The sequence below is a fragment of the Somniosus microcephalus genome, chromosome 5 (genome assembly GCF_052327205.1).
Source record: "Somniosus microcephalus isolate GS21.2 chromosome 5, FLI_Smic_1.0, whole genome shotgun sequence".
NCBI lineage: Eukaryota > Metazoa > Chordata > Chondrichthyes > Squaliformes > Somniosidae > Somniosus > Somniosus microcephalus.
In genome coordinates, this window is record NC_140991.1 from 68,294,871 (window position 1) to 68,321,128 (window position 26,258).

At 46.0% G+C, this 26,258-nt stretch overlaps 1 protein-coding gene across 1 annotated transcript in view; it reads right to left on the reverse strand.

The window, feature by feature from the left end:
* The window catches only part of gpr158a (G protein-coupled receptor 158a), a 702,414-nt gene that overhangs the window by 310,616 nt on the left and 365,540 nt on the right, over positions 1-26,258 (reverse strand). The window contains 1 exon segment of the mRNA XM_085987742.1: positions 5,800-6,014. Within this exon segment, the coding sequence (XP_085843868.1) occupies positions 5,800-6,014 (215 nt within the window).

Sequence of the window (26,258 nt, forward strand, 5' to 3'; positions counted from 1 at the left end):
TCACTTAGTGTCTCTGGAAAGGTGTTTGCAAGAGTGCTCCTGAATACGATGCAGGGAAACCTGATTGTGGGAGAACCAATGTGGCTTCAAAAGAGGACACAGATGTGCTTAAAAGTGTCAGCTTGGTTTTGTTGGTAACACTCTTGCCTCAAACTCAGATTGGTTGAAACCCATTCCAGGACTTGGGCACCAAATCTAGACTGGCACTCCAGTCCACTGAAGGAGTGCTGCACTGTCAGAGAAGCCACGTTTGGGATGGGAAATGTTTAGATGGATGCAAGAGATCCTATGGCAGTTTTCAAAGAAGGGTAGGGAGTTAACCCAGTGTCCTGGCCAATTTGCATCCTTGAGTGAACACCATAAAAACAAATTGTTTGGTCAGTCATTCAGTTGCTGACCTTGCTGTATGCAAATTAGCTGCTGCCATTGCCTATATACAGTAACACTGACTGCACTTCAAAAGTAATTCATTGGATATGAAGTGCTTTGGGATACCCTGAAGATGTGATAAGGCACAATATAAATACATGCTGTTTCTTTTCTTCAATAGATCTAACACAGATGACTGAAAAACATTGTGAGTGTGGACAGATCTGTGAGTGAGTTCGTAACCTTTGTTATTTTAAACCTTTATAAAACACTGGTTAGGCCTCAGCTGGAGTATTGTATTTAATTCGGGGCACCGCACTTTAGAAAGGATGTCAAGGCCTTAGAGAGGGTGCAGAGAGGATTTACTAGAATGGTACCGGGGATGAGGGATTTCAGGTACATGGAGACACTGGAGAAGCTGGGGTTGTTCTCCTTGGAGCAGAGAAGGTTAAGAGATTTGATAGAGGTGTTCAAAATCATGAACGATTTTGATAGAGTAAATAAGGAGAAACAGTTTCAGTGGCAGAAGGGTTGGTAACCAGAGGACACAGATTAAGGTGATTGGCAAAAGAACCAGAGGTAGATGAGGAAGCATATTTTTACATCCCGAGTAATTCTGATCTGGAATGCACTGCCTGAAGGGGTGCTTGAAGCAGATTCAATAGTAACTTTCAAAAGGAAATTGGATAAATACTTCAAGGGAAAAAAATGCAGGGCTATGGGAAAAGAACAGGGGAGTGAGGCTAGTTAGATAGCCCTACCAAAGGACCAGCACAGTGTCGATGGGCCAAAAGGCCTCCTTCTGTGCTGTATCATTCTATGATTCTGTGAACACGTACATTTCAGTTTGGTGAGACAGCGACTGTGAGTTACTGGAACTCTACGGAGCAGCTGGGAAAATTACCAGAAGAGATTCACCAGGAAAAAAAGTCTCGTGAATATTGAAGGAAAATACAAGAAAGGAGTAAAGTGAAGGCAGGCGTTTGTCAGGGGCTGCAACTTGTCACTGAACTTGTTCAGTTTTGTTCTCGACCATATCATGATGCAAGGCAATGGGAAGACGCAGATGGCAGTGAGCTTTAAGGTATAAGAATAGATCAGGACCTACTAAAAGCCTGGGATATACAGAAGCTTCAGTTTTCATTGTATTCTTGGTTGTCACCATTGTGATGACTGAGAAAAAGAGGTGGGGGTGCAACATCAGCTTACCAAAAAACAAGGTTATGCCTATAGTGTAATTACATGAACAGCACAGTTAGATAGAGGAAGGTGAGCTGGAGATGAATGGTGAGGTTGGAGAGGTTATGGCACCTCATCCATAGCAAACTTAATTACAATGTGTGCTACCTCTGTGAATGTATGTTTGGTAAACCTTTTCTTATCCGTTTTTCAGCGCATCAGACAATGATTGAGAAGAACATAATAAAAACAAAATACTGCAGATGCTGGAAACCTGAAATAAAAACAGAAAATGCTGGAAAAACTCAGCAGGTCAGGCAGCATCTGTGGAGAGAGAAACAGAGTTAACGTTTCAGGTCGATGCTTAATTCTCTGGACCACTTCCACACTGACCTCTCTGTCCTAGACCTCCTACACTATTCCAATAAAGCTCAACATGAGCTCGAGGAACAGCACCTCATCTTTCTATTAGGCACTTTACAGGCTTCCGGACTCAACATTGAGTTCAACAATTTCAGACCATAACCTCTGCCCCCATTTTTTCGGATGGCAGCTGTTGCTGATGATTCTGATATTCCCATTTACACCTCCTCTAGACCCATCTTTTGTTTCTTTACTTGTCCCATTACCATCTCCTTTCACCTTGCACCATCATCCCTTTTGTCATTTAATCACTCCTGCCTTCCACCCTATCTCAGACCTTCCCTTTTGTCCTTTCCTCCCCTCCCGCTTTGCCTGCCTCTGTACTTGCTTAAAACCTGTTACATCTCTAACTTTTTCCAGTTCTGACAAGAGGTCATCGATCTGAAACGTTAACTCTGTTTCTCGCTCCACAGATGCTGCCTGACCTGCTGAGTATTTCCAGCATTTTCTGTTTTTATTTCAGATTTCCAACATCCGCCATATTTTGCTTTTGAGAAAAACATAATTGTGCCACTTTGCCAGATATCACTAACACAACAACACGTGGTTCTTCTTAATATTCTTCCTCCTTGGCATGTAAAAAAAAACCTTTGGTGCCCATGGACATGTCTCAGCAGGATCATCCTGCATTGCATATGCTTTTGGAGTTGTATCCCGGTAAGAACAGGTTACATCACACTGGGTGCTATCTAGCTATGTACATGCATTTAAATAGGTTATGTTTTTGAGCAACTGCTCTGAATGCTGAGTGTGATTCCTAGAGTTCTGTGGCATTTATTTACTTACATCAGCACACGTGCCTGAGACCTCTTTTCCTTGTAAGATCTCAATGGCCTCACCCTCCCTATCTCTGTAACCTCCTTCAGCCCTACAACCCTCCGAGATCTCTGAGCTCCTCCAATTCTGGCCTCTTGCACGTCCCCTATTTTAATCGCTCCACCATTGATGGCTGTGCCTTCAGCTGTCTAGGCCCTAAACTCTGGAATTCCCTCCCTAAACCTCTCTGACTTTCTATCTCTCTCCTCCTTTAAGGCGCTCCCTTAACACCCACCTCTGTGACAAAGCTTTTGATCATCTGACCTAATATCTCCTTATGTGACTCGGTGTCAAATTTTGTTTGATAACGCTCCTGTGAAGCGCCATGGGACGTTTTACTACTTTAAAGGCGCTATATAAATGCAAGTTGTTGTTGTAATGCAATGGCACTCATTTACATGTAGAATCGTAACTTTCTTGTGACCAATTGCAGCATTATTCGTGGTTCTATTGTTCAGATCCTTTAGTGAACCAAAGTGACATTTGGACCCACAGGACTTATTTTAATGCACCTTTTTATGGCGTGTTGCCAGAGTAGGTTTCAAACTAATAAGCCATTACCGAGAGGCAGACTTAATAGAAGTAAAAAAAAAACCACCACAATGTGCTCATACCTAAAAAAGGCATCGAGAAATGCATTAGAAATTAAACGTCATGTAAGAATGCACTGTTAAATGGATTTGAAGGCAATTTGTAAAATGCCTGACCAAGCGTAACATTCTCATCACAAAAGAAAGGAATGGTGAAATAAAATCTGTAGGAGCAGGGTTGTTGCTTTGGGTCACGAAGATAGCTTTCATCATTTTCATGGAAATACAAACTACATTACATTGCAACTATTTTTGCCAAAGGAGGTACCTAAAATTGTCACATTGCAAATGTTGCTTCATTTTGTTCTTTTCTGTTCAGCAAACTTATGCCAGTCTTAACTTGCCCCTTCAACACCATCCCACCAACAACCTTGTCTTGTTGTTCCATTTCCAACTTTATTAATTGCTACATATGGTACTGACTCCTCGGAGCCGATAATGTGATCTGACTGCACGTAAATCAGCTGATCTCACGCCATAATACAAAGTTAGCTCTTCGGCCTAGTTTAATGGTGCTCCCAGCATGTAGTGCACAACGCTTTGGGAGTGTGCAAGGTCACCGGCAGGGTATCCGGTGCCAATATCTCTTAAAGGCTTAAGCTTGACCTTAAGGCTGGATATCACATTTAACACACAAAAATGACTGGGCGTAGAATGGAGTCTCATGGGTGGGATGGGAAAAAAGCTCAGGGCAGCAGAGGCCCAGACTTTCCTATGGGGGCTCATCCTGGTCCTACAAAGGAAAGTTGAACACTTACCTTACAGGGCCTCTTCTTCATGCAGACTTGGTCTCACTGAGCAGGCTGGCCGTGGCAGACAACCCAATGAGTTGGCAGTTAAAATGTAACCGGGGTCCAATGTATGTCACAGGAGTCCAACTTACATAAACAGATGAGGTGGCAATCGCCACGGGACAGGAATGAGCAGAGAATTGAGCCATTCCATTTTAGCTCCCACTCTGCCTAGTTTCTTCCGGGTGAGGAAAATTAAAATTTCCCCTCTTTTTCATTGCTTATCTTCTTATTTGCTCACTCCGTCATTCTTGCACAGAGAAGTCCACAATGCAGCACTTCAATGTAACACACTGCCATCTGCATTGCCATGTGCATCTATGCTTCAAGGGATGTATTACTGTAAGCATTGTAAAGTATGGTCCACTTCTACTCCTCCAAATGCCCAAGAGAAGGAGCCAGCCAAGCCAAATGTACAGTCTCGACCTAGCACCTCACAGCACTCTGCATCACCCACTCTTACAGTTGTAAGCATCTTAACAATAGCACCTCTGACAATGCAGCACTCCTTCAGTACTGCACTGAAGTGCCAGCCTAGATTATGTATTCAAAGGGCCGGAATTTTTACTTCTGAGTTGGGTCAGGTGCGTGCAGGCTGCGTAGCGGGTCGGTAATGCGATGTCCTGATCAGCCCACTCTTTAGCGTAATGGCCCCTATTAAAGCAGGCCTGCACATTTCCCGGCCCTATTAAAGGGTGAGGGTCTGATGACATCATCGATGACTCATTTCCAGCGCCCATATTTAAAGCAGCCTTGCACACAACTCATTTGAATCTCGTGCTCTTGCAATAAAACTCAGAAGCTGGCATTAAAATCAATCTTAAGGGTCTGTAAACAAGCATTTAATGATTTCAATGAGGTCGTCCGCCTCTGTGGATCGGGTCCGTGTCGCGCCTTCAAAGCCACCCGAGTTAAATGCTCGAGGTGGCGGGATGACAGCGGGCTCCCGACGTGCTCGCTATTTCCGGCATTTTTACTGCCAACCTGCACGCGCAGCAACAGGAAAATTCCGGCCCTGGAGTGGGGTTTGAACCCACACCCTTCTGACTCAGAGGCAAGAATGACACCACTGAGGCAAGGCTGACACTTGGGAAGTCTAGGAATAGAACTAAAAGCATCGGCAGACTCCATGATCAGTCGAGTTTTCCCAGTTTTCACCTCTTTTAATTTGCCTTTATATGGCCATAAAAAATACGGCAGAGGGAGAGAAGGAAACTTGCTACTCGACATTTGCCAAAGCTGCTCCTTAACTTCCCTTTCTTGTTTCATCCTGTGAGGAAGTCCCTGGTCTCGGCCTGCCTCCTCCACTCTGCCATGATGCCACGGGAAGGAATCGCAGGTGTGAAACCCTGCCCTACTAATCGGTGGCACAGCCCATTGACACGACACCACAAAGCTGTCCCAGAGCTGGCCGGTTTCCTCCCTGATTAGTCTGAGATGGTCTGAGGGTGGATTGCAGATGGTGTCTGAAATTGAGTGTATTCATGATAATGATAGTTCTGATGGAATTCTCCCTTCGAGGTTGTTTTACCCTCTGATTCTCACACCTCTCTTTGCAATTTGATCCACAAGACCCATGTAAACATCCTCAGTACAGCATCAATACATTGTTAAGCAGTCTTAATATTTACCTTACACCTGCGGAAGTGGTAGACCACCAGCATAGCGATGAAATCCAACAGCATGCAGAAAGCTTGGAATGCGATGATGGCAACGCGCAGGTGCCTGTCCTCCTCTGCATGGCAGGAACTGTCATCTTGACATGAGCTGCATCCATTCCTGCAGGGAAGGCACTCATACACACTTCCACGCTGGCCCTGGGCAATGGCATGTTCTTTAATCTTCCCTGAAAAATATCACAATGGAAACTTTTAGGCTTTTATGAGAAGACAATGTTCTTATCAGACAGTTCTAAAGTATGGATTAGCTCGATATCCAATTTCAACTATAATTCAATCCGTAGTGAGAGGATTTTAAATTTATTCAGAACAATTCTAATATTGTCCTGAATGGATAGATGGGTGTAATGCCTCCGGCGTGTGCCCTGGTCCTACCAAGAAGCCCGATCCAATATGGTTGGTGGCGCACTTCTGGCATGGAATGAGCACGCGCACGCTGCCCGCCATATTGGACCCTTAGGTTGCCTGTAAAACAGGTGCAGTGCGATCAAATTTCTAGATCAGGATGTGCTGCATGATTCAAGCAGTCACAATAAGAGAAGAAAATAATACAGAAACAAATGTTATTTGTCAAATGGGAAGGGACCCAAAAAAAAATTTGTTTGGAGCTAGACGGTTTCCTCCCTGATTAGTCTGAGATGGTGACTTAAAATTTGCAATCTATGATGTGGTCAATACTTGTTTGATAAAATACAGGGACTAGTAATTATAATACAGAACATTTAAGAGGTTACAGAAGGGTTCTAATTAAAAAAGAACCTACACCATCATAAGGGAACTTACGTAACACCATCAGACATCACTGTGCAAGTAGCCTCAGGCTTTCCTGTTGATTCTTTTTTGGATCCTTGTTTATTGCTAATTGACTGCCTAATTATGCATGAGAGAGGTGTGTAGTCAAGGACAAGGGTCCAACTCAGTAAAGGAACTTACATGATACCAAGAGATAATGCATCTGACGTTGACAGTCTCTGCACAGGGTTTCAGGTTGTTAGCAAGTATTAAAGACTCAGAGCCATGTCTAGATAATTGTCTCATTCATTCACACGCTGATACCTTTGCAAAGACGATGTCAAGAAAAAGATGTCAATTAGTTTTACATGATGTGACATGATGCTAACTCTGACATGCAGCACTGCTGTCAGTTCATCAATGTCAAACACAGAATTCTCCCAAACCCATACTGAGTTATACACATTAACTTTTTACCAAATGCTCCTGGTACACCCTATGTCAGTTTTAAGAAGTTCTTTAGCACATGTAAATGGGAGAAAGGGCCAATGATTCTGTCACACTGAGGTTTTTGATGCATCGGTTTCTAGTGAGTTGGTGTAAACAGGCTGCTTCCCAGTCCAGTCAATCAATGCAATGCTTGTGACATTAACCAGACATTGTCAAATTGAGATAACTTGCTATTTATTTTTTGGCATATGCCAACCCACCACAGATGATGGTGTCCTCAAATGTGTGATGAAAATAGTATGTCACCCTGGGTGTACATCACGGTGCATCAAGTATCCAAACTGCATTAGTCTGATGGACGGAGCTCAGAAAAGATTACAGTGGAGCAGACTCTCTGTCAGCTACAATACAACCACATCCCCAGTGACTAGTACTTTGGCATTTACAGCATAGGCTGATTCCAATGCCGAGTCTGCCTGCAAAATTCTCCAACCTGATGACATCACCATTTAACCACTAGATTTTCCAAGAATTAGAAATCCAGGTTAAATATCAAAGCATTTCTGTAGAACATGGTGGAAAAAGATTTCAAAAGTAACGTCAATCATTAAATTAAAGAAATATTTAACAAAACTAGATCGACACTGTGGATGATAATCACAGACTAAGATCCTAATTTTACAGTTGACATAGCAATTTTCTTTTCAGCTACCAGATATGTTTAATCTAAATGAATACTTTCAATGGTAGAATGGGGTATGAGCATCAAAGACCTAAGATTCAGGGAGGACTTTCCTCTTAAAAACAGAGGTTCAATGGGGCTGCACTTCCACCTGACCTTCTGTATCCATCCCTGTCCCCACCCATTTTCCAGGGTCAGGACTCCTCCCATATGCATGGTAGGTGCCCGGCAGAATTCCTACCGGCGGTACTGCAGTGATGACACCACTGCAACACTAGAAGAGGTGGTGAGGGACCTTAAAGGGACAGAAGACTCCCCACCCCCCACAAAGATCAGAAGGAAGACTTGCACTGAAGGCATTGGCCAAGACTAAGGCCTCAGTAGTTGTGTCTGGGGCTGACTGGGAGCACATCTACATTCTCCTGGGGATTGACAGAACCCCAGACATAGCAGCAGTCACCAGATTTCTGGCATATTGGGACAAGCAGGCACCCAACATATGACCCCTTGTGGCGCATGTGCCCAGAAGAGGCATCTTCCCCATGACCCTGGAAATTCCACTGGATCAGTAGGGAAGGTACCCTGCAGGCATGATACTGGTGAAATTACCAAGATCAGAGCCCCATGGATTTTAAAAGCCTTCCTTTTTATAAGTAAAAGTCTAGTATGCATCCATAGCATCACAACTCTTAAGGCGTCCTTAGGACATTAAATCAGGATAGGCTCAAATAACCTCTATCAGATAACTAAGCCATGCTGATTGGCTCAAAAAGTCTTGTTACAAATTTGGGTCTACTATAGATATCTCCTTGGCATTAGTCACTCCTATAAGAAATGTGAGTGCCTTCATTTTATGGGATTTGACTCCCACTGTACTATATCTACTTGCATGATAACATAGCCTGGGGATGTAACGATAGTACCCACTTGTGAACTGAATCGTATATTTGACTTTTGCAAGTGCACTTCTTCAATATCTCCAAAGGGAGGTTTAGCAAACACTTGGTGAGATGGTATGAATTAATGGGCCAGAAATTCGCGGCCAGAAGCGTGAGTACGGTCGGGGTACTCACGCATCTGGCCGTTGGAAATGCCGGCGTTCAGCAGGAACAGCGCATGCGGGGAACGCCGGCATTTCCAGACCCGAGGTCTATTCACAGCGCGTGCGACTGCACAGGCAGCGCTTGTGCAGTGAACTTTGTGGATTTCAATGATGGATTCAGTGAGGGTAAGTCCTTAGAAGTTACACTTGAAAAAAGCAAGTGTAAAGTTGTTCGTTGGCTGCGGAGGAAGATATATTTTATCGTGGAGCTCCTGAAATGCAATATTTTTGTTTGGGAAAGGGAGGGAAGTTATTTTAAGAAATTTTAAGTAAGTTTTAAAGTTTAAATTTTTTTTTTTTTTTTTTTTTTAAAAAGGGTTTTCAGAACTGTAGGTAGAAGGAGCAATTGTGGCTGTGTGAATGGAATGTGAGAATGAGTTATGTATGTATGTCCACATATATTCCTTTACGTATATGTATGTATGTTTTATATTCCTTTACTAATGTGTATGAATGTATGTTTTTAATTATGATTTTCCAATAAGTTACTTTCTCTGAAAGTCATAATTAAATAATACATTCATACACATAAGTAAAGGAATATATACATAACACGCAGAGGAATATATACAGACATACATACTTTCAGAAGCTCCACGATAATAAATATCTTCCTCCGCAGCCTCTGGAGCAACTGTACCCATGCTTTTTTCATGTGTAAGTTGTAATGACTTGACCTCACTGAAAGCATTAATGAAAGTGGCGAATTATACTGCGCACGCGCTGCCTGTGCAGTCGCACGCGTTCTGCTTCTGAACCCCTTCGTTCAGAGGACAGGAAATGCCGCTTTTCCCCACATGCACTGTGCATGCTGAAAACCGGCATTTCATCCGGCCAGATGCGTAAGTACCCCGACCGTACTCGCGCATTTGGAAGGGAATTACTGGGCCAACATTTTACATGTCAATAAAATGAGAAATTTAACAATTGCACGACTTGCCCCCTCGCATCTGCGACTGAGGGTCCAAGGAGGTGCATTGCGCAAGAGGTCATCATCGTACGTATCCTCACACTGTTCCCTTTGGGGAACTGTATGAAGTGGTGGAAGGATTTATGGCCGTGATTAACGCTCATTCCGTGACCGTAACCATCTTTGAACCAGCCATTAGGGTGGTTAGTCCTATGGCGGGAGGGTTTTATGGGCTCCCACAACCCATCTGAGGGGGGGGGGGCCACCAACACCCACGGACGCAAGCATCCCGCTGGATGTCCACCCAGAATTTAAAGTTGGAGCTCCGACTCCGCTTGCCGGGACTGTCTGGAGTGGGGTTCAAAACCCTACTCCTTCTGGCCCAGCGGCGGGGATGCTTACTGCTACGCAAAAGGCCCACTCCGCACAAAAGGTGACACCCATACGTTTCCTGCGCCTTTTCCCTCCCCGTGACTGGAGCCCTATGCTGCCATTTCACGTTGCTAATCGGATTGGGCCTTTGTCATAGCGGTAGGATCCCCGCCGCTGGGCCAGATCAGGGTAGGGTTTCGAACCCCACTCCAGACAGTCCCGGCAAGTGGAGTCGGAGCTCCGGCTCTAAATTCTGGGTTGACATCCAGTGGGATATTTGCGTCCGTGGGTGTGGGTGGCCCCCCCTCCTTGTGTAGCTTGTGGGAGCCCGTAAAACCCTCCCGCCATAGGACTAACCGCCCTAATGGCTGGTTCAAAGATGGTTACGGTCACGGAATGAGCGTTAATCATGGCCATAAATCCTTCCACCACTTCATACAGTTCCCCAAAGGGAACAGTGTGAAGACACGTATGACGACGACATTGCTAAATAAATAAATGGAATTTAAAAAATTCTTTTAGGGCTTTTAAAAGTCTTTAAATTGCTTTAATTCTCTTTAAAACTACTTCCGATTACTCAAAATAATGTAAACATTTTAAAAAGTTTATAAAAGTTACCAAAATCTTCAAAAAACTTCCAAAAACCTATTTAAACTGCTGCTTTGCATGTAAAAATGCTTAGCAGCTTGACAGAAACATTGGGGGCGTGTCCAGTGAAACTGAGACCTCAAGGGGCGTGTCTCACTTACACTGCACGCTCCTGGCTTCGCGCTGGCTGCACTCCTGGGCGGCGTGACGTCATATGCTGCCCGGGATTCTTCTTTTTCAAACACCAAGTCCAGGCGTCCCTGGAGCTGATCGGCAGTAGTGCGGGGTAAGTGCATATACGGGGCTTGCACGCGCGGCAAGCCCCGTTCACCAATTTCTGGCCCAATAAGCTGACTGATATGAATCAATAAGCTAGTTTATTTCACAGTAAGGTGAATACACAGAATGGCAGTTATGACCAGACTCATTTCATTCAAACAATACATCTTATCTTCATGTAATGACTCAAAACACACAACACGGCATGGTTCCCCACATCAGTGGGTCATCTTACTTGACTTAAACAAGATGACTTCTAACTGTTTTTACAGCATTTCTAACCTCGTTCTCAGCAAACGCTCTCAAACTTCCTCTTTAAAAACCTAATTGCATGCACGGCATCCTGTTGCCAAAAACAGCCTCTGCCGGATAGTGTCCCAACCTCTCATATCTCTTTATTGACAGCCAAAACAAGATCAGACTTTCCTATACAATGGGTGTAAGGTGCCTTTTGATTGCCAAGAAAATACTAATAAATTGTTTATTTATAGTCTATAGGGGAATGACATAAAAACTAACTCATTAGCGTCTAACTACCTATTATTGCAATCTTTTTTTAGCTCTTCTGAATATATAGTGCTTTTACTAAGCCAGCATTAAAAGTAACTCTTTTTTTCCCAAATGGTTAAAATATCCCAAAACGTGTCAACACTATTGATTAAATGTAAGCCATATGACAAACTAGTCAGGCAAGAAAAACGACCAATCAACAACTACCAGAAAACTTGTGAATCAAATCATTCAAAGCTATCATTCATGAGCTAAGCTGTTCAAGCAATGTTCTTCGAATCCTTTCAGCAGCCATATTGCACCATCAAATTCCAGTACCTATGTCTAAAATTAAATTTATATAACAATAAATGTACTAAAAGGTACACAATTCTAAAATACATTTACACGTAAGGTTAGCCATTGTATGCTAGAAATGTCTCTAAAATGTTTACTCAGCACAGGTCTACCCTTGTCTCTGCAATGCAGCTAAATTTCCTGTATGGCTTTTCAGGTGGCTGTGCCTGAAGAGGGTATATCAATGAAAATGAGACACCTGTGCTCTCTGAGCTCGTGCTTGAGCACAAGATGAAACTTAGGGGTAAATTGTTTCCAAACAAACTCTTGCCATAGTTTCCAGGGTTGTCATTTAGGTGCTATCTGTCTTTAAAGGACAGGCTGGTGTTGTCAAGAACAGTCTTTATTTTTAGCCTTTACGTAAAAGTTTGTGACTGTCTTGGAAACGCAGCTCTGGGAATGAGATGGCCCTCACTCTCCTTGAACTGAGACCCCAGATGGTCCTACTAATACCTGTGAACTTACTGAAGATCTGGCCCAACCTGCCTTCTGCCTGTTGGACAGTCTGGCGGTGGCGGTGGGTGATGGAGTCGTGTGGAAGTGCTGTTATCCTGAAAGAGAGTCTCACTTTCCATGGCCACATCAGCCCCAACTCTACACAGAGCCTCCATGTCACTGTGCCCTCTGATCTATGAGTGAACAGATCTGAAGGTTTCAACAACATCGTGGAAGCCTGTCCCATCTCATGCCTCATTTGGACAAGCTCATCAGTAACCATGTCCAGTTGGGGAGGAAGGTGGCCTCAACTTCCGGTGAATAATTTCTTCCCTCTTTCTCCACCTGCTCCTGTCCACCTATGCTCTGTGACTCACCAACCCACACTGCCCTCCTGTTGTCTAGCTAAATCTTCCAGGTGGATATATCTGAGCTGGTGAGTGGGTAGGGAAAGTTAGATGTGCTGTAACTTCTCCAGGGCCAGTTGCCAGGTGAATCCCAGGATGGGCTGGCTCTGGAAGCCTGAAAAGATCCTGCAAAGGCAGAGAAAGGACAGAGGGTCAAGAAAGAGCTAGAATAGTAATAACAACATGGCGTAGGATAACATTTCACATGGTTCTGCTGCTCTTGGAAAAACTTTATAAGGCCTTTTGATAGGATGTTATATTGCAGTATTCTGGAAGGAGTCCTTGGATACCAGCCACTTCCTGAGACTTGCTCACCACCTTCTTCATCTCCTGCAATCTGAAGGATCTGGTTCCTTGTATGGAGATGGCCTGCTTCTCTAACTGGGTGAGGTCCCTTAAGGATTCTTTCTTCCTCTTGTTGCCAAACGCCTCCTTCAGCTGTGGCCAATTACACTCCTCTCCCACAGAATTACAATTATCCAGAGTCTAGCATGACCATCTGAGTCATGTGACAACCATATGGCAATTTACAATAACAAAACTTAAGGTGCAATGGTGAAGTAAAGTCACAAGTAAAAAGATTTTATTTGTTTCAACATATAATACAGTTTATGCAATTAAATAAACATTCTGAGATAAGGGTATTCGGAATGATTTTTTGGTGTCACTGAGAGGGCTGCTCTTTGTGCTGGAACTGGGGGAGGATGTTTATTTGGTCCTTTGATAATGAACTCAGACTATTTTGCTCATGTCTGTCAATTAGTTTAGTGTAGACCATGGTAAATGGCCACTTGTTCAATGTTCTGCCCATTGGAGACCAAAGGAAAAGCCTGCCCAGTGCAGTGTTACATAAATGAAAGCTTCATCAAGAACTACAAATCCAATGTGAGAAATAAAGGCAGGAAAAATATATTCCAAAATCATGGAAATAACTGAGAAGAAAGACTTTGGGGAGAAGGAGTAGAATAAATAAATAAGGTACATCTTCATTAGAACAAACTGAAAATTCATTACATTGACAGCAAAATAGTCTACTTTATTTTAAAAGTTTTTTTGAAGATAGGAATTCCATGTTCAAAAGTTGACTCCGTCTCACAGGACATGTATGATTTTTACAGACCACTCCTACTTTTCTGAAATGTGGTGGCTGACCTTCAGGCTTTCACATTGACAGGTTGGTCTTTCACTTGCCTCTCTCCCACTAGACACTGACAGTTGGAATGCTGGAATCTTTCCCTTTACCCTTCTGGAGCTTTGTTTACATCATTTCTCAAGGGCTTCACATCACCTCCAGCCTTCTTGACAAACCCACCCATGTCTGAGGCCTCCTTTGTAATATTAATAAGGCAGACATAGCACATCGCCACATTTCTTTGATGCACTGTTGAATGTTTCCTTTTCGTTAAATTTCTTGATAACTAAGTTGAAAAACCATCATTCTGTTTCTAAGCTGGTTTAAAAATAAAAGCTCAAGGAGAATTTATAGGGTCAGGTGTGAGTCCAGATGGGAGTGGGACATGACAGGACTGATAAGAGAACTTCACACTTCACAGTTCAATCCACTCTGGCTGATGCGATTAATTTGCAACACAAAACGAAGGCAACAACTCGAAATGGCTACATGTGGGGTAATAAATTATCAACTACTGGGAAGCCCAGACGTTGGCTGGTGTCTCACAAAAGCACAAATAATACAATGCACTAATGTGTGTGGAGAAATGAATTCTCCAGAACAGAAGATATCCAGTAAATAACGGTTTTTCAACATCTTAAAATCCATTAACGGGCTATTAAACACATTTGCTGCCTCTGTATGAAAGTGCTCTTAACTTCCAGCTGTTCGCTCCTCTTCCCTTTATTTTGTTCAGTCAGTAAAAGGGCTTCTCCAGCCTAACCCTGCTAGTTGTGACAAATGATCCAGAAGTGTTCATCTTTCTTTTTCAAATGCTGTGCATTTCTAGCATTTCCTGGTTTCATTTTTAAAAGATCTTATTATTTGTAGGATACAGTTCGGACATTTACATTTCAGAAATCAACTCTTTCATATATATTTTTAATACAGCTGTTGTGTTTGGGAGCAAGGATCAAATAATATTGAAGAAAGAAATATTCCCTCTACAAGATCAATGGGTTTGAAATTGGTATTGGCAACAGCGCAAAATGTGTAACAACGAATCGGCAGCCCGTTTTAAATCCCGTGCGATTTCCTTTTCCGTGGCGGGGTGTAAAAAGAGTCACTGATTCGCTATCACCCATTTTGCACTACCACCCAAGACCAGTTTTATCCCCATAGTGTTCGTGTCTATTCAGCAGCCATGATGAATAGACATTTGACCCTTTACATCCATCTCAGCTAAGAGTTTAGCAAATGAATCAGGGTGTTACCTCCGGGACATGGGTGTAATTACAAACTATATTATAGAATCATAGAATGGTTACAGCACAGAAGGAGGCCATTAGGCCTATCGAACCCGTGCCGGCTCTCTGCAAGAGCACTTCAGCTAGTCCCACTCCCCCGCCATTTCCCCGTAGCCAAGCAAATTTTTTTCCATCAGGTACTTATCCAATTCCCTTTTGAAAGCCACGATTGAATCTGCCTCCACCACCCATTCAGGCAGTGCATTCCAGATCATAACCACTCGCTGCTTAAAAAGCTTTTCCTCATGTCGCCTTTGGTTCTTCTGCCAATTACCTTAAATCTGTGTCCTCTGGTTTCTACTCTGTCTTGACCCCTCATGATTTTGAACACCTCTATCAAATCTCCTCTCAACCTTCTCTGCTCTAAGGAGGACAAACCCAGCTTCTCCAGCCTATCCACTCCTGGCACCATTCTTGCAAATCTTTTCTGTACTAAGGCCTTCACACCCTTCCTAAAGTGCGGTGCCCAGAATTGGACACAATGGGCAGGATTTTCATTGGGCCGTGGAGGCGGGATTGGAGGTGTGTGGGGGGTTAAAATCCAGAAATCGGGGGGCATGAACCTATCCCGCCCCCAACCCGCTTCCATGCCAGTTTCAAAGGAGGTGGGTACCCGACCCACACTGGGACCCGCCTCCCCGAGGCGGGAAGGGGATTAGTGCCAATTAAATGCCTGTTAGATGAGTGCAGAGGTAAGTGTGTTTGGTGTGTGTAAAGTGTTTAATGAAGTTTTACTTACATGTACTTACCTTTACAGCCTTCCTTCCTTCAGGTCTCTGGAGTCCCTCATCTCACCGGCACAGAAAGCAGCCGTGAGCTGTAAAAAATTCCAGCATTCAGCTTTCTGTTCCGGGGAGATCTCTAAATCATACTGAGAGGAAGGAATTAACCTGGAGTACAGATTGTCAGTGTTTGACAGCTTCAAACAGCTGTGAAATGCTGATATTTCATCTGTCAAAAGGTCTTGACAGATGAAATATCAATCTGTGACGTCACCTGTTGCCGGGTGGCCCTTAATTGGCCTGCTGAGCCCGCTGGGCGGGCTCAACAAGGTCAATCAAGTCAAAATCGTGTGGGTTGGCTAGAACTCGATGGAGGCGGGACTACAACCCCGAAAGTTGTAGTCCCGCCTCCTACCCACCTCCTCATTGAAAATCCAGCCCAATACTCCAGTTGAGACCGAACCAGTGTTTTATAAAGGTTCATCATAACTTCCTTACTTTTGTACTCTATGGGCTCGATTTTCATTGGGCCGTTGAAGCGGGATTGGAGGCGTGTGGGGGGTTAGAATCGCAAAATCAGGGGGCACGAACCCATCCCGCCCCCAACCCGCCTCCATGCCAGTTTCAAAGGAGGCGGATACCCGACCTGTGCTGGGACCTGCCTCCCCGAGGCGGGAAGGAGATTAGTGCCAATTAACAGGTAGTTAACAGGCAGTTTTTAGCCTAATCCCTATTTTTATCCCTGAAGTGTGGGATTCCCGACGGCTCCAAACCACGCCAAGTTAGCGAGGTGGACCGTCGGGCTGAAGGGCTTGGAGGGTTCGAGATGTCTGGTGTTCAGGTGAGTGATGTGTGCATGAGTGCAGAGGTAAGTGTGTTTGGTGTGTGTAAAGTGTTTAAATAAGTTTTACTTACCTTTACAGCCTTCCTTTCTTCAGGTCTCGGGAGTCCCTAATCTCACCGGCACAGAAAGCAGAATGGCCGCGAGCTGTCAAAAGTTGCAGCATTCAGCTTTCTGTTCTGGAGAGATCTCTAAATCAGCCTGAGAGGAAGGAATTAACTTAGTGTACAGATTGTCAGTGTTTGACAGCTTCAAAGAGCTGTCAAACGCTGATATTTCATCTGTCAAAAGCTCTTGACAGATGAAATGTCAATCTGTGACATCACCTGTTGCCGGGTGGCCCTTAATTGGCCTGCTGAGCCCGCTGGCAGGGTCAATCAAGTGAAAATTGCGTGGGTTGGCCACAACTCGATGGAGGCGGGACTACAACCCCAAAAGTTGTAGTCCCGCCTCCTACACGCCTCCAGTATCAAAATCCAGCCCAATGCCTCTATTTATGAAGCCCAGAATCCCATATGCTTTTTTAACCACTTTCTCAATCTGCCCTGCCACCTTCAACGATTTGTGCACTTATACCCCCAGGTCTCTCTATTCATGCACTCCCTTTAGAATTGTGCCCTTTAGTTTATATTGCCTCTCCTCGTTCTTCCTACCAAAATGAATCACTTCGCACTTTTCTGCGTTAAATTTCATCTACCACGTGTCCGCCCATTCCACCAGCCTGTCTATGTCTTCTTGAAGTCTATCACTATCCTCCTCACTGTTCACTATACTTCCAAGATTTGTGTCATCTGCAAATTTTGAAGTTGTGCCCTGAACTCCCAAGTCCAAGTCATTAATATACAGGGATCCCTCCCCAACCACGGGGATACGTCCCTGAAAACCCCCGTGGTTAGTAAAACCGCGGGTGGCAAATACAGTATAAATGTTCAAATAACACAATAAAAAAGAATATAAAAGCAATAAAATCATGTTATTTACCTTAATCCTAAATTAAAAACTGCGTCTACGCAAAATTCACTGCCGCAGTTGGCAAAAGTTGTCGCAGAGAGAAAACCGTGTATACTTGAAATCCGTGTATGGCAAAACCGCGGTTGGGACGGGATTCCTGTATATCAAGAAAAGCAGTGGTCCTACTGCCGACCCCTGGGGAACACCACTGTATACCTTCCTTCAGTCCCATAAACAACCGTCCACCACTATTCTCTGTTTTCTGTCACTCAGCCAATTTTGTATCCATGCTGCCACTGTCCCTTTTATTCCACGGGCTTCAACTTTGCTGACAAGCCTATTATGTGGCATTTTATCAAACGCCTTTTGGAAGCCCATGTGCACCACATCAACCACATTACCCTCATCAACCCTCTCTGTTACCTCATCAAAAAACTCAATCCAGTTAGTTAAACACGATTTGCCTTTAACCAATCCGTGCTGGCATTCCTTAATTAATCCACACTTGTCTAAGTGACTGTTAATTTTGTCCCGGATTATCGTTTCTAAAAGCTTCCCCACCGCCGAGGTTAAACTGACTGGCCTGTAGTTGCTGGGTTTATCAAGGGTATAACAAGGGCAAAATATTTGCTATTCTCCAGACCTCTGGCACCACCACCATTGGAAGATTGGAAGATTTTTTTTTTTTTATTCGTTTATGGGATGTGGGCATCCCTAATTGCCCTTGAGAAGGTGGTGGTGAGCCACCTTGTTGAACCGCTGCAGTCCGTGTGGTGAAGGTACTCCCACAGTGCTGTTAGGTAGGGAGTTCCAGGATTTTGACACTCTGACGATGAAGGATCGGCAATATACTTCTAAGTCAGATTTGGTGTGTGACTTGGAGGGGAACTTGGAGTTGGTGGTGTTCCCATGCACCTGCTGCCCTTGTCCTTCTAGGTGGAAGAGGTTGCGGGTTTGGGAGGTGCTGTCGAAGAAGCCTTGGCGAGTTGCTGCAGTGCATCTTGTAGATGGTACACACTGCAGCCACGGTACGCTGGTGGTGGAGGGAGTGAATGCATAAGGTGGTAGTTGTGGTGCCAATCAAGTGGGCTACTTTATCCTGGATGGTGTTGGGCTTCTTGAGTGTTGTTGGAGCTGCACTCATCCAGGCAAGCGGAGAACATTCCATCACACTCCTTACTTGTGCCTTGTAGATGGTGAAAAGGTTTTGGGGAGTCAGGAGGTGAGACACTCCCCGCAGAATTCCCAGCCTCTGGCCTGCTCTTGTTGCCACAGTATTTATGTGGCTGGTCCAGTTAAGTTTCTGGTCAATGGTGACCCCCAGGATGTTGATGGTGAGGGATTTGGCGATGGTAATGCCATTGAATGTCAAGGGGCAGTGTTTAGACTCTCGCTTGTTGGAGATAGTCATTGCCTGGCACTTCTGTGGCGCGAATGTTACCTGCCACTTATCAGCCCAAGCCTGAATGTCGTCCAGGTCTTGTTGCATGCGGGCATGGACTGCTTCATTATCTGAGGAGTTGTGAATGGCACTGAACACTGTGCAGTCATCAGCGAACATCCCCATTTCTGACCTTATGTTGGAGGGAAGGTCATTGATGAAGCAGCTGAAGATGGTTGGGTCTAGGACACTGCCCTGAGGAACTCCTGCAGCGATGTCCTGTGGTTGTGATGATTGACCTTCAATCACCACAACCATTTTACTTTATGCTAGGTATGACCCCAGCCAGTGGAGAGTTCTCCCCCCGATTCCCATTGACTTCAGTTTTACTAGGGCTCCTTCATGCCACACTCAGTCCAATGCTGCCTTGATGTCAAGGGCAGTCACTCTCACCTCACCTCTGGAATTCAGCTCCTTTGTCCCTGTTTGGTCCAAGGCTGTAATGAGGTCGGGAGCCGAGTGGTCCTGGTGGAACCCAAACTGGGCATCAGTGAGCAGGTTATTGGCGAGTAAGTGCTGCTTGATAGCACTGTCGATGACACCTTCCATCACTTTGCTTATGATCGAGAGTAGACTGATTGGCCGGTAATTGGCCGGATTGGATTTGTCCTTTTTGTGGACAGGACATACCTGGGCAGTTTTCCACATTGTCAGATAGATGCCAGTGTTATAGCTGTACTGGAACAGCTTGGCTAGAGGCACGGCTAGTTCTGGAGTACACGTCTTCAGCACGATAGCCGGGATGTTGTCGGGCCCATAGCCTATGCTGTATCCAGTGCGCTGAGCCGTTTCTTGATATCACGTGGAGTGAATCGAATTGGCTGAAGACTGGCTTCTGTGATGGTGGGGACCTCGGGAGTAGGCCGATATGGGTCATCCACTCGGCACTTCTGGCTAAAGATGGTTGCAAACACTTCAGCCTTGACTTTTGCACTCACGTGCTGGGCTCCACCATCATTGAGGATGCGGATATTCATGGAGCCTCCTCCTTCCGTTAGTTGTTTAATGGTCCACTGCCATTCATGACTGGATGTGGCAGGACTGCAGAGCTTTAATCTGATATGTTGATTGTGGGATTGCTTAGCCCTGTCTATAGCATGCTGCTCCCGCTTTTTAGCATACATGTAGTCCTGTGTTGCAGCTTCCCCTGGTTGACGCCTCATTTTTAGGTACACCTGGTGCTGCTCCTGGCATGCTCTTTTACACTCCTTATTGAACCAGGGTTGGTCCCCTGGCATGATGGTAATGGTAGAGTGAGGGATATGCCAAGCTATGAGGCTACAGATTGTGGTGGAATACAATTCTGCTGCTGCTGATGGCTCACAGCGCCTCATGGATGCCCAGTTTTGAGCTGCTAGATCTGTTCTGAATCTATCCCATTTAGCACGGTGATAGTGCCACACAACACGATGGAAGGTGTCCTCAGTGTGAAGATGGGACTTTGTCTCCACAATGACTGTGTGGTGGTCACTGCTACCAATACTGTCATGGACATTATGGCAAGTACCTCTGCAATTTCCACCCTTACCTCCTTCAGCATCATAGGATTCATCCCATCCAGTCTTGGTGACTTATCTACTTTAAGTACAGCCAGCCTTTCTAGTACCTCCTCTTTATCAATTTTTATCCCATGCAGTATCTCCACTACCTCCTCTTTCACTATGTCTTTGGTAGCATCTTCTTCTTTGTTAAAGGCAGATGCAAAGTACTCGTTTAGTACCTCAACCATGCCCTCTGCCTCCATGTGTAGGTCTCCTTTTTGGTCCCTAATTGGCCCCACCTCTCCTCTTACTATCCGTTTATTATTTATATATGCCTATAGAAGACTTTTAAATTCCCTTTTATGTTAGCTGACAATCTATTCTCATACTCTCTGTTTGTCCCTCTTATTTCCTTTTTCACTTCCCCTCTGAATTTCTTATATTCTGCCTGGTTCTCACTTGTATTCTCAACCTGACATCTGTCATTCGCCCCTTTTTCTGCTTCATCTTACTCTCTATCTCTTTCATCAGCCAGGGAGTCTTGGGAATGTACCTCAACTGTACCTGAACCATCCCCTCTTTAAAGGCTGCCCATTGTTCGATTACAGTTTTGCCTGCCAATCTTCGATTCCAATTTACCCGGGCCAGATCCGGTCTCAACCCTCTGAAACTGGCCCTCCTCTTAAGTATTTTTACTCTAGATAGCTCCTTGTCTTTTTCCATAGCTAATCTAAACCTCATGATACTATGATCACTGTTCCCTAAATGTTCCCCTACTGACACTTGCTCCATTTGCCCACCTCATTCCCCAGAACCAGATCCAGCAATGCCTCCTTCTTCATTGGGCTGGAAATGTACTGATCAAGAAAGTTCTCTTGAACACACTTCAGAAACACTTCCCCTCTCCGCCCTTTACGCTATTGCAATCCCAGTCTATATTAGGATAATTGAAGTCCCCCATTAACTCATCTCTATAGTTCTTGCACCTCTCTGTAATTTCCCTGCAATTTTGCTCCTCCATATCTTTCCCACTAGTTGGCCTATAGAATACACCTAGTAGTGTAATGGCACCTCTATTGTTTCTTAACTCTAACCAAATAGATTCTGTCCTTGACCCCTCCAGGACATCCGCTCTCTCCAGCACTGTAATATTCTCCTTAATCAATACTGCCACCTACCTCCTTTCTTTCCTTCTCTATCTTTCCTGAAAACCTTATATCCAGGAATGTTTAGTACCCAATCCTGTCCTTTTCTGAGCCAGATCTCCATTATCGCCACATCATATTCCCATGTGGCTATTTATACCTGAAGCTCACCAACCTTATTTACCATGCTTTGTGCGTTTACACACATGCACTGTAAACCTATCTTAGATCTTCTCGTATTCTCTTTTAGTCTGACCCCACCTAATACCGTACTATTTCTGACTCTAGTGCTATCTGCCTCTCCCAATCCTTTGTGCACCTTGTTTCTCTTTTCTAATGCTACATCCTGGTGCCCATTCCCCAGCCAAATTATTTTAAACCCTCCCCAACAGCACTAGCAAACCCCTCTGCGAGGATATTGGTCCCGGCTCTGTTGAGGTGCAACCCATTCAGTCTGTACAAGTCCTGCTTACCCCACAACTGGTCCCAATGTCCGAGGAACCTAAAGCCCTTCCTCCTGCACGCATTCATCTGCTCTATCCTCCTATTTCTATACTCAGTAGCTCGTGATACCTGGAGCAATCTGGAGATTACCACCTTTGAGGTCCTGCTTTTTAATCTCTTTCCTAGCTCCCTAAAATCTGTCTGCAGGACCTCATCCCTCTTTCTACCTATGACACCGATACGGACCACGACCTCTGGCTGTTCACCCTGCCCCCTCAGAATGTCCTGCAGCCGCTCAGTGACATCCTTGATACTGGCACCAGGGAGGCAACATACCACCTTGGAATCATGTCTGCAGCCGCAGAAACACCTGTCTGTTCCCCTAACTATTGAATCTCCTATCACTATTGCTTTTCCAAACTTCCTCCTCCCCCCTTTAACAGCTGAGCCACCCGTGGTGCCATGGACTTGGCTCTGGCTGTACTCCCCAGAGAAACCATCGCCCTCACCTAATACCGGTTAGAGAGTGAGATGCACTCAGGGGATTTACTGCACTACCTGCCTGGTTCTCCTTGTCTGTCTGGTGGTCACGCATTCCCTCTCTGCCTACACACTCTTATGCTGTGGGGCGACCACCTCCTGAAACGTGCTATCCACGTAGCTCTCAGCCTCATGGATGCACCGCAGTGATGCCAGCTGCAACTCAAGCTCCGAAACCCGGAACTCAAGCTCCCGCAGCTGACGACACTTCCTGCACATGTGGTTGTCCATGACACGGGAAGCGTGCTGAAGTTCCCACATGGCACAAGATGTGCATTCCACAGGACTGAGGTGCCCTGCCATGCCGCTATTTAATAGACTAATAACTAACTTAACAGAAATAAACTCAAGACTTAAAAAATACAATCACCAGCTACTCACCAATTCTTTTCCTCTTTTCACCTCCTTCCCTTGAGCTGACATCACTTACCTCGCTCCCTGATGCTCACACTCGCTCCAGGCTCCGGGCTCTCGGCCCTACCTTTATCTCTGGCAGCTCTTCTTGCTCTCTCCTCCTTACCCCTCTGCTCTGAATTCCCACTCTCTCCAAAATCCTAACTTTAGCAATCTGTTTGGACCACTCTGTGCGTCAGCAGATAGTGTTTACTTTTATGCAGTTCGAGCCACACTCAAGTTATAAGTGCTGACTCAGTTCCCTGCTCACAGTAATTAGCACCTATTCAAGACAAACACTTACAACTGACTGACAGTTCACTGCCACTAGCAGGCAGTTTCTGTTAACTACAGTTGTTAAAGTTCTACTGTAGCGGTACCACCGAGTGTCCCTTACTTACCGTACATAATTCCCTTTAACGTAATGATGCAGCCGGTGCGGGGCTTTCCTCCTTTGGGAGCGCAGGCGAACGCGATGACGTGGGTTAACGCGATGACGTCACGTCGCACATCACGTGACCATCCCAAGCGCAGGCAAATGCGATGACGTCATCACGCAAGTCACGTGACTACCCAAGCGCGGGAAGAACGCGATGATGTCATCACGCAATCCACGGGACTGCCTACTTAGTCCTCGTGGCGTCTCCGTCTGGTGAAGACCTATTTTATGGCTCTCCTGTACCTAGCTCTGCAACCTGTTTGAATTCCTCTGTTCCTGCATTAAAAACCTTTTTGATTGTTCTCCTGGAGTCGAACTCGATTATTAAGTAGGAATTCGTCCAATACCTACATCGGTGACCACGAATACCTACAATTGGTGACCAACGACGTGAGGACGGGAGCTCATCAATACCTACACTGGTGACCCCGTTTTTCGTGAACATTTTTCACGAAAGCAGCGCAGCCGGACCTCGATTTTTCGTGAACGTCTTTCACGAAAGAAGCACGCCTGGAAGCTACAGCCGTTTCGCTCAGCTACCGCAACACTGGGAGCAACAACCGCCCTCGTGCTTTATCCTGGTAGAAGCCCCGTTCGCCTTGTGCAACATCGATACGGCGCAGACCACGTATCTGGATACGGTCTCCGTTTTCGACAGCTCTACCGACTTTCGGAGCGTCAGCCTCTTCAACAACCCCACGGCAGAACAGCAAGTATAACACCCTCACAGCGCGGGTACAGCACGTTTACGGGCTCACAGGATCGGAGCGCGCCCCGGCGGAGAGGTCACAAGGACTCAGTCCTCGCAAACCACCCCTCGCAACCCACGAGGACTCACCCCTCGCAATCCACAAGGATTCGCCCCTCGCAACCCACGAGGACTCACCCCTCGCAACTCACGAGGACTCACCCCTCGCAAACCGCGAGGACCCATCCCCCGCCGACGCCGCACCAGCCCGTCAGCCTGCTGGTCTGTCTTTTCTACCACGCTTTTCGGCGCGATGGCGAAGTATTGCCGCCCTCCCAGCAGTTTATCCCCCTACCAAAATCAACAACAACTAGAAGCGTTGCCGCCCTCCCGGCAGTTTTTCCCCTACCGCAATCAACAACAACTAGAAGCATTGTCGCCCTCTCTACAGTTTTTCCCTCAACAAAAGCAAACATCTACTGACGCTGCGACCATCGAGGACGGGTCCAACGGGCATCCCGCGGTCGCGATCGGCCACGCGAAAATTGCTGTCATCACCGATCACTGATCAACGCAGCAACGGTTCACTCTCTTCTGTGTTACCGTAGTAGCACTACAGCACGCACCGTTCCGTGCGTTCCCAACTGCCGGAGAGTTCGCTCGCCTGTCGGCGAGTTCACCGACCTGCCCAGACCCACGTTTTTTTCCTCCTGGATCACCCGTTCGGCGTTCCTGCAGATTTCGTCAGACTGGGGACCTTTTCCCAACAATGACAGAGCCATGGTCTGCGTCTGCCCAACCTGCCAGTCGCTATGACGCGGCTAGCTGTTTCGCCCCGGCGCCCGCTTCGAACCACGGGCTACAGAGGTCACACACTTCCACGGTCCTTCACAGGGCTGAATACATTTTATTCACCCTTACACGCATCGGGATCCGCTCAAGACCCGTCTACCGGACCACGTATTTCGACCTCGCCCGCCACGTCAAGACAGCACGACCGCCCGCCTGACCATCAGCCACCCATCGTCGTTACGGCACACCTGGTATGATCGTCCCCTGACCACCAGCCACCCATCGTCGTTACACCAACCCAAGTACGACCGCCCGCCAGACCGCCAACCACCCAGCAGTCTCCGTCTCGAGACTACAGGAGTCGTTCGGACAGGCTCGTCAGACCACCTCACCGTTCGACGTCCGTTAAAGCGAATTCTGGGGGGGCGCATGTAGCGGTACCACCAAGTGTCCCTTACTTACCGTATATAATTCCGTTTAACGTAACGATGTAGCCGGTGCGGGGCTTTCCTCCTTTGGGAGCGCGGGCGAACGGGATGACGCGGGTTAACGCGATGACGTCATGTCGCACATCACGTGACCATCCCAAGCGCGGGCAAATGCGATGACGTCATCACGCAAGTCACGTGACTACACAAGCGCAGGAAGAACGCGATGACGTCATCACGCAATCCACGGGACTGCCTACTCAGTCCTCATGGCGGCTCTGTCTGGTGGAGACCTATTTTGTGACTCTCCTCTACCTAGCTCTGCAACCTGTTTGAATTCCTCTGTTCCTGCATTAAAAACCTTTTTGATTGTTCTCCTGGAATCGAACTCGATTATTAAGTAGGAATTCGTCCAATACCTACATCGGTGACCACGCGCCATTTTCTTTTTTTGGCTGACCTCCAGGTCGGCCCTCTGTGGTGTGCTGTGGCGTGGTCCTGGCCGCCATCGCGCAGCCCAGCACCGTGTCTCGGTGCCGGGCTGCAGCCGCGGTACCACGCTGCCCTGGTGGCCTAGAGTGGGCCATCGGAGGCCCTGCAGAGTGCGCAACGGCCCTCCCCTTTAATTGAAGGGGAGTAGCGTTGAAACTCGGCAGTTCTTCTCGCGCCCCGACATTGCCTCGGTTACCACCCCACCAGGATGTGGAGCGCCCGAGATTGCCACCCCCAAACGAGGCATAACCGAATTTTGCGCCCAAACTGTTCCACTAAATTCCACTTTTTACAGCTATTGCAGCTAATACTCACCCAGTACTTACCAGATACTCCCACTCTCTCCAAATTCCCAACTTTAGCTCTCTGATTAGAAGCACTGCATTTAGGATC